Source organism: Podarcis liolepis (genome assembly GCF_965112155.1).
Source record: "Podarcis liolepis genome assembly, chromosome: 12".
NCBI classification, from domain to species: domain Eukaryota; kingdom Metazoa; phylum Chordata; class Lepidosauria; order Squamata; family Lacertidae; genus Podarcis; species Podarcis liolepis.
The window spans coordinates 46,511,875-46,520,737 of NC_139563.1; the positions used below are offsets into that span (position 1 = coordinate 46,511,875).

Here is an 8,863-nt window from a genome sequence, read left to right on the forward strand (position 1 = left end):
TCCTCTCTTCCACTGCCTCCCGCAGTTTGGTCAAACTCATGTTGGTAGCTTCAAGAACACTATCCAACCATCTCGTCCTCTGTCGTCCCCTTCTCCTTGTGCCCTCCATCTTTCCCAACATCAGGGTCTTTTCCAGGGAGTCTTCTCTTCTCATGAGGTGGCCAAAGTACTGGAGCCTCAGCTTCAGGATCTGTCCTTCCAGTGAGCACTCAGGGCTGATTTCCTTCAGAATGGATAGGTTTGATCTTCTTGCAGTCCGTGGGACTCTCAAGAGTCTCCTCCAGCACCATAATTCAAAAGCATCAATTCTTCGGCGATCAGCCTTCTTTATGGTCCAGCTCTCACTTCCATACATAGTCATACAATCAATCAATCAATCAATCAATCAATCAATCAATCAATCAGTAGATGAACTGGGTTTCACACAGTCACAAAAACAAATTAACCGAAAAAGCCTCAAAAACGAAAACGCAAAATAAATAGCAAGTGCAAAAGCGCCAAACTTAATCCATTCCAGAAGTCCGTTTGACTTCCAGAATCTTCAAAAACCAAGGCGCAGCTTCTGATTGGTGCAGGTGCCCTGGAAACAATAGCCGACAACCGCATTGGACATTCCGAAAAATGTTAGAAAAATGGAACACTTGCTTCCAGGTTTTGGCCATTTGGGAACCAAGGTGTTTGAGAACCAAGGCGTTTGAGAACCAATGTACTACTGTACAACATAATGGGGATATTCGTGTGAACATTCTGCCTCGTTTTATGGGAAGGATTGCCAGTTTGGCTAACGTGTGTCAACTGACCCCCAAAAGTGTAGTAATACTGATGTTTGGCCATGGATAATGTAGGCAGATGAGACAAAGTGGGTTTCATTCAAAGATTCCCTTCTTCTGCCAGACTCTTGCCTCCCTGGAAGAAGTTCCTCCTTTCAGAAGAAGGCAACATTTAGCTAAAACCCCATGTGTTTAATTGAAGATGAGGTAAGCCATTTCTGTGAAAACAGCCTACAATCAAAAAGAGCTTGTCTTTGCCAGCTCGAAGAGATGTTTATAATTCTTAGTACATTGGAGCACTGCTTCTGGGTCTTCTTCAGATCAAAGTGTCCCTTGGGAAGACCAGGATTAACTATCAATTGGCCTCCTTCTGGCAGGAGCCGAGCCATTAAACAACCATGTCCTGCTCTGAGCAGAGGTTTTAGCCCTATGTTAGTGAAATTGTCTTTGGATATTTCTGACTTGGAGACAATTAGAATAATAGAACTGTAGAGTGGGAAAGGACCCTAAGGGTCGTCTAGTCCAGTGTTTCCCAACCGGTGTTCCGCGGCACACTAGTGTGCCGTGAGACATTGGCTGGTGTGCCGTGGGAGGGAGGCGGGCGAGTCGGGCGGTGAGAGGCGGCGGCGGCGAGGATCCGCGTCGAGCCGGGGGCGGCTCCGCGGTGGTGGTGCCGAACGGCGGGGCAGCGCGTGCAAAAGGGAGGAGCGCGAGACAGCGGAGGAGGAGGAGGCCGGCATGTCCGGGCAGCAGCAGCAACAACAGCAGCAGCAACTCCCGGCGACGGCTCCTCAAGCCCCGCCGCCGCCCCCTCCTCCGCCCGCTATCGCCGCCACCACCACAACAGCCGCCGCCGCCTCAGTTGCCGCCGTCCCTCAGTCCCTCGCTCTGCTGCCTCCTCCCACCCCCAAAGCTTGGAGGTTCCCGGCAAGGGGGAGGGAAAAAACTTTCACTTTCGTGCGTCCCTCCCGGCGTGACGCTGCGCGCTGACGTCACGGGGCTGTAATGGTGGTGTGCCGCGAGATTTTTTCCATTAAACAGGTGTGCCGTTGCCCAAAAAAGGTTGGGAAACACTGGTCTAGTCCAAACTCCTGGACTAGAGGACCCTTAGGAATCTCAGCTAAAGCATCCATGGCCATCCATTAAGCAACACATTTAAGAAGAGTTTATCATTCCCTGCAAAAATGAAGCCTGCAGCTGACAGCTCATTTGACTTCCTTATACTTTCTATACTGATTTGGGGCCATTGAAGCATAGCTGTCAACTGTCCCTTATTTGGTGGGAAAGTCCCTTATCCCAGCGCCGTGTCCCGCTGCTGTCCCTTATTGATGATGTCCCTTAAATTTCCCAGGTTTCAAAGGAAGCAGCTACTCTCCCTCCCTCCCTGCCGGCCAGGGAGGAGGGAGGCTCCAACTGTGTAGCTTGGCTGCGTTGCTCACCCAATAAGCAGTCTAAGAACGACTGCGGGGTGGAGCTTGCATGCTTTGTGCTGATCAAATCGGCCACATTGCCTGGGGACTCGCCTTTGCTCAGCGCTTCCCAGCGGAGAGGTGACGTGGTTTTCCTTGCTGCATCCTCTTTGCTGGGTTGCTGCGCTGTGGGAACCACCACTTGAGGCTTCGTTTGGCTGCTGGTTGACTAAAATCCCTTATTTTGGCTGCTGATCCCTTATTTTCGAGGCTGCTGGTCCCTTATTTTCAAATCTGTAAGTTGACAGCTATGCATTGAAGTCTATGGGGGAAACAGCTCGATAGGAAGTTCTTTTACATAAGTGGTTTCCAATTTGCATCAAAAAGGTATTGTACATCTGAGTAGTTTTTATTTCTTTAAAATATAAGTTGTTGTTGCTTCTGCAGGACCACCAGTAGGGGCTCCTCTGCTGATCTCAGGAGTCTTTAAGTGATTTTGATGTTGGTAATTGAAGATGTGAACTGATTAGAAAAGAGATGAAGCAGGTCATAGGCTGGGAACAGGATGAAATCACTAAATCACGTTCTGGCCTCTGCTACTCCTATGTAACAGCTTCCTTCTGGCCTTAAGGGCCGGGAGATATTGATAGAATTGGAGCGGAGTCTTGAGGTTAAAGCCAGAGTGAACTCCCTCTTCAAACATTGCAGAAAAAGTATGGCAAGAAGTTTGACTTGTTAATGCTGATTCCTTTGTGAAAACTTTTTGGAACACGCAAAAGCTCTTTTATATGATATATCTCATTATTTAAAGCCTTTTGTTATGGTGTGTTTATGCTTTGGAACACATGTCCTCCACAGTGCTCATAGGCCCTAAGGGGCAGAGCCCTTCCTTGAGACTACAGTTATTCTGTAATGCCTAATAGAGGTTTGGCAAAGTAAGTACTATAGTGATTCATGGTCCGGTAATGTCTCATTTAGACCACTGTAATGGGATGTACATGGTTCTGCCTTTGAAGACTACTCAGAAACTTCAATTGGTTCAAAATATAGTGGCAGGATTGTTAACCAGGACCAACTGAGCGGAAGACATCTTGTCTCTCTTAAAACAACATCACTGGCTTAGGTTCCTGTTAAGTTGTGGGTGAACATATCAGACGACACAGCGATTCTTCAAACAGCTCTTGTTTGTTCACAGGCCAGAACAGAACTGAACTGAAGGGTTCAGCCGGCCTGCTTATACAGTGGTACCTCGGGTTACATACGCTTCAGGTTACAGACTCCGCTAACCCAGAAATATTACCTCGGGTTAAGAACTTTGCTTCAGGATGAGAACAGAAACCGTGCAGCAGCGGCGCAGTGGCAGCAGGAAGCCCCATTAGCTAAAGTGATGCTTCAGGTTAAGAACAGTTTCAGTTAAGAACAGACCGCCAGAACGAATTAAGTTTTTAACCCGAGGTACCACCGTATAGAGCTTCACTACAATGCAACAGTAACCATTTTCTGTAACTATCCAATCACTGAACGTCACTTTCAATCCCTTATTTGCATATGTGGACCTGAGTGAAAACTATCTACAGTATCCCCCTGCTGGCCCAGGGTGAAAACTTCAGTACATAACAGTTCCATTTCAAAGCACGATTCACAAAGCTTCTTTCACACAGAGAAGTTTCCAGAAACTTCCAGAACCCTCTTGAACTAAGCAGAACAGAAAAGATCTCTACATACCAGGCCTTTGGTCAGGGCTCAGCCTGGCTCCCCTTCCCTTTTTGTATAAGAACTAGTAAGAAAGAGGCGTCCCAGCATTCTCACAGGTCTATATAAGATCAGCGTACACAGCTGGGCCTGATGAGCATTTACTGTTCCCAACCCAAATCCTGTGGAAAGCCATCTAATTCAGATTTTAATTTTATCCTGACTTGTTTTTAAGAGGTGATTTAATTATTGTTTGATTTTATATCAATGTTTATATTTGATGTTAGCCGCCCTGAGGGTGGGATACAAACAAAAGTTTATTATTTATTATTTTTATTGTCAATTACTTTCTATACCAAGAAACGCAAACTGACAGAGATTCCTGCACTGCAGGGGGCTTGGGGTCTCTTCCAACTTTGCATTTCTATGATTCTATTTGTAAAAGGAGCATGCATCATTTTCACATTGGTAACCGCAAACCCTTCTGTTCCCCCCTCAGACGCTTGCATAGTGGATATGGACAACGGCGAGTGTGACAATTACGTTCTGAAGTGGTATTTTGAGAAAAAGCTGCACATCTGCACCCGGTTCTGGTATGGCGGCTGTGGAGGAAACGCCAACAGATTTGAAACTCGAGAAGAATGCGAAGCTTTATGCATCAACTCATCCTAACGTGGAGAGTGCCAGCCATGAACAATGGGTCTAGTTATGCACTAAAGAGGTGGAATAAACCCAAGTACGAATACCCAAGATCAAATGAAACAGGTCTTAAATTTTGTGGCGCAGAGAGAAAGTTTTGTGCTTGCATCTGATAAGAGCAGCGTCTCTTGTGGCACCTTAAATACACAACAGATTTATTTTGACATATTTAGTCCACCAGAACTTCTGGTTTCCTTAGGCTGTTTTGTCCCCCCCCCCCTGCTATAATCAATTAATAGCACAGCTCTTAAAGTAATTTCTTCGTTGACTATGGAACTGCTTTTTGTAGCTGAGGACATTTTTTAAAAAAAGACTAAAACTTGATATCATTTCATTACCAAGATGTGCACCTTGTACAGGAGACAAACGATACCTCAGACATTTTAAAGTGAGCTCTGGGTTGCCACTGACACAATGTCACGGCTAGTAGAACTGTTCTGTTTTTTCACAAGGTGTAAAATTACAAAATTGTGGTAATAAATGTTTCATGCAACTGATTCTTCTTAGTCCAGCTTTTTGTTGTTGTCTGAAATAAACACACTGTATTTGAATAAAAGCAGTTCCTCCCAAAAAACGTGTTATGAATATGAAGCCCACATTGCTTTTTCATATAAAATATGCAATTTACTTATTTTGGAGTATGTTCCATTGAACCCAGTGGAACTTTCTTCTGAATAAACAGCTATAGGGTTGCATTGGCAGGTTACAGTGGTACCTTGGTTTATGAACTCAATCCGTTCCGGAAGTCTGTTCTTAAACCAAAGCATTCTTAAACCAAGGCATGCTTTCCCATAGCAGCAGGGGACTCAGTTTACAAATGGAACACACTCAACAGGAGGCGAAACATGTTCTGCTTCCAAGGCAAAGTTCACAAACCAAAACACCTACTTCCGGGTTAGCAGCGTTCTTAATCCAAGTTGTTCATAAACTAAGCTGTTCTTAAACAAAGGTACTACTGTATTGTCCTTTTTAATGGTGTGTTATTTCCAAAAAACCACTGAAGTTTCAGTTTCAGAATCAACACAAAATATATGAAAAAGCAATATAATGCAGCACACCTATTGTGAACCCACACACCTTAGTATTATCTGAGTATTATTAAAAATCCAATGGGTACATTCAATGAAACAGGAGGGTGTGCTTCTCTAATTTTTTACCTGTTTTGGGTGTCTAACTGCTGTTTTAATATTTGTTTTCACTGCCTTGGATACCAGCAGTTGATAAAAAAGGGACTAGGCAAACTTTTAACATAAAGAAAAAATGTATCTCCAAAGAAAAAATGTCAAGTTTCTCCAGTATGGTAAATCAGCTTAACATTGTTTTAAAAAAAACCAACCTTTTTTTAAAATGCTGATTAAGTTTCTTCTAATCCTTCTCAGCTTTTATTCTTGAAACTTTGGTTGGACTACGACTCCCATATCAGTCTGCCTGGCCGCTGCTGAAGGAATCCCTGCCCTATGCCATACCATGGGGACATTGTAAACCTTTATACATACATACATACATACATACATACATACATACACACACACACTGTACATACATACATACATACATACCCCACCCATCTGGCTGGGTTTTCCCAGCCACTCTGGGCAGCTTACAGCATATCTAAAAACTTTATGCCTTTGTGTTGTTGTATATTACTAAATATCACCTCACACAGTCCCTCTTGTAAAAGGCAAAGGTAAAGGACCCCTGGACGATTAAGTCCAGTCAAAGGCGACTATGGGGTTGTGGCGTTCATCTCGCTTTCAGGCTGAGGGAGACAACGTTTGTCCACAGACAGCTTTCCAGGTCATGTGGCCGGCATGACTAAAGTGTTTCTGGCGCAACAGGGCACCATAACGAGTGCCAGAGCACACGGAAATGGTGTTTACCTTCTTGCCACAGCACTACCTGCTTATCTATTTGCACTGGCATGCTTTCGAATTGCTAGGTTGGCAGGAGCTGGGACTGAGCAATGGGAGTTCATTCTGTTGCTGGGATTCGAACTGCCGACCTTCTGATTGGCAAGCCCAAGAGGCTCAGTGGCTTAGACCACAGCACCACCCGCGTCCCTAAAGTCCCTCTTGTAAGGCGTGGCTGGATGAAATGAAAATGGGGGCATTGGTTTGTTTAAAATTAACCAAAATAATTGATGGGAACACTTTCTGACCCAATCCCTTCTTTTCCTATTAGTCCACTCAGGGGCAAGAGGCTGTAGACATGAGTCACAACGCCGGAACACAGCCTGCTTTAAATTGAAACCTGTCTGAGTGAATTTGATATTAGTAGTACAAATAAACACAGAAAGTCTTGATGGAGAAGCCATGAGCGAACTCTGCAAACCATCTCTAGTGGATGCCTATAAAGAATTTTACAGCATGCTACATTCCTGCATTTTTTCATATTCTTCTTTATGCTCCTTAAGCTCATAAATCTAACTGTCTGGAGTGTATAGAAGCCCAGCTATTGGGTTTCTCAAAAGGATCCGAAATGGCTTTCCCATATGCTATATCTTACAGACGCCCAGGACAAAATAAAATAAACATATCCCAGTAAAAGGCATGTCGTGAACCATGGCTGTAGTCCTACACTCAGCTGGGCTGCATAAATCTCATTGAAACCAAACCTGTCTGCATTATACATTTAAAATGGCACCATACCACTTTAAACAGTGGAGTCTTCTCCCAAAGAATCCTGGGAGCTGTAGTTTGTTCAGGGTGTTGAGAGGTGTTAGAAGGTATGGTAGCCACAGAGCTACAATTCCCAGAGTGGTATAAGAATCAATTCCTCTTTCCCTGGATTCCTGAGAGGTTTTGATATGGGAGAACATCTCAGCACCCTTAACAAACTACAGATCCTGGGGATTCTGCGGGGAAAACCATGGCTGCTCAGGCATGGAAGGTCTTAGCCTGGGGTCAGCAAACTTTTTCAGCAGGGGGCCAGTCCACTGTCCCTCAGACCTTTGGGGGGGGGCAGACTATATTTTGAAAAGAAAAGAAAAATGAACAAATTCCTATGCCCTACAAATAACCCAGAGGTGCATTTTAAATAAAAGGACACGTTCTACTCATGCAAAAACACGCTGATTCCCGGACCATCCGCGGGCCGAATTTAGAAGACGATTGGGCCGGATCTGGCCCCCGGGCCTTAGTTTGCCTACCCATGGCCTTAGCACTACTTCAACATTTGATCATCGTATTTTGAATGACTTTTTGATGCCTGATTGGCATGCATGAATTAGAGATGGCAGGATCAGATTACAATCACCACACCCACCATCTTAATCTTCCAGCGCTAATCAGTGTGGCCAATATTTGTAATATTTGTTTCATCTATTGAGTAGGTGAGTCGCTCCATCTGGTATGCTGGCTGAGACCCTACCTGCCTGCAGACTGTCTTGCCATAGTGGTGCATGCTCTGGTTATCTCCTGCTTGGACTATAGCCATGAGCTCTACGTGGGGCTACCTTTGAAGGTGATCTGGAAACTACAATTAATTCAGAATGCAGCAGCAAGATTGGTGACTGGGAGAGGCCGCCAAGATCATATAACACCGGTCCTGAAAAACCTACATTGGCTCCCAGTATGTTTCCGGGCACAATTCAAAGTGTTGGTGCTGACCTGTAAAGCCCTAAACGGCCTTGGCCCAGTATACCTGAAGGAGCATCTCCACCCCCATCATTCAGCCCGGAGACTGAGGTCCAGCTCCGAGGGCCTTCTGGCTGTTCCTCACTGTGAGAAGTGAAGCTACAGGGAACTAGGCAGAGGGCCTTATCGGTGGTGGCGCCCGCCCTGTGGAATGCCCTCCCATCATATGTCAAGGAAATAAACAACTATCTGACTTTTAGAAGACATCTGAAGGCAGCCCTGTTTAGGGAAGTTTTTCATGTTTAATGTTTTATTTTGTTTTTAATATTCTGTTGGGAGCTGCCCAGAGTGGCTGGGGAGGCCTGGTCAGATGGGCGGGGTATATGTAATGAATTGTTGTTGTTGCTGTTGTTTAGTTAGCTCATGGCATGTGTTTCTTGAGCCCAGTTCCACAGGCTGTTGCCCTAAATATGCCCCCACCCGGGGTTGGTACTGGTTGTTGGTGTTATTGATTGGAGGGGACACTCCCCTAAACCCTAGAAATTAATTAATGGTAGGATTTGGATGGCTTGAGATGCGAAGGGAGAAATACAAGCTGTAAAGGAATTCCTGGGCAGAATGGCCAGGCCAATACAGTGGTACCTCTGGTTGCAAACAGGATCCATTCTGGAGGCCTGTTCGCAACATGAAAAGAGCGCAACCTGCAGCGGCGCATCTG

The 8,863-nt window shown here is 45.1% G+C and overlaps 1 protein-coding gene across 1 annotated transcript in view; it reads left to right on the top strand.

The window, feature by feature from the left end:
* LOC310690351 (collagen alpha-4(VI) chain-like) overlaps window positions 1–5,067 on the top strand; it is a 95,717-nt gene extending 90,650 nt beyond the window's left edge. The window contains exon 39 of the mRNA XM_083469110.1: window positions 4,371–5,067. Within this exon, the coding sequence (XP_083325236.1) occupies window positions 4,371–4,543 (173 nt within the window). The 3' untranslated portion in view covers window positions 4,544–5,067. The remainder of the gene's footprint in view (window positions 1–4,370) is intronic.
* Window positions 5,068–8,863: the final 3,796 nt, after the last annotated feature.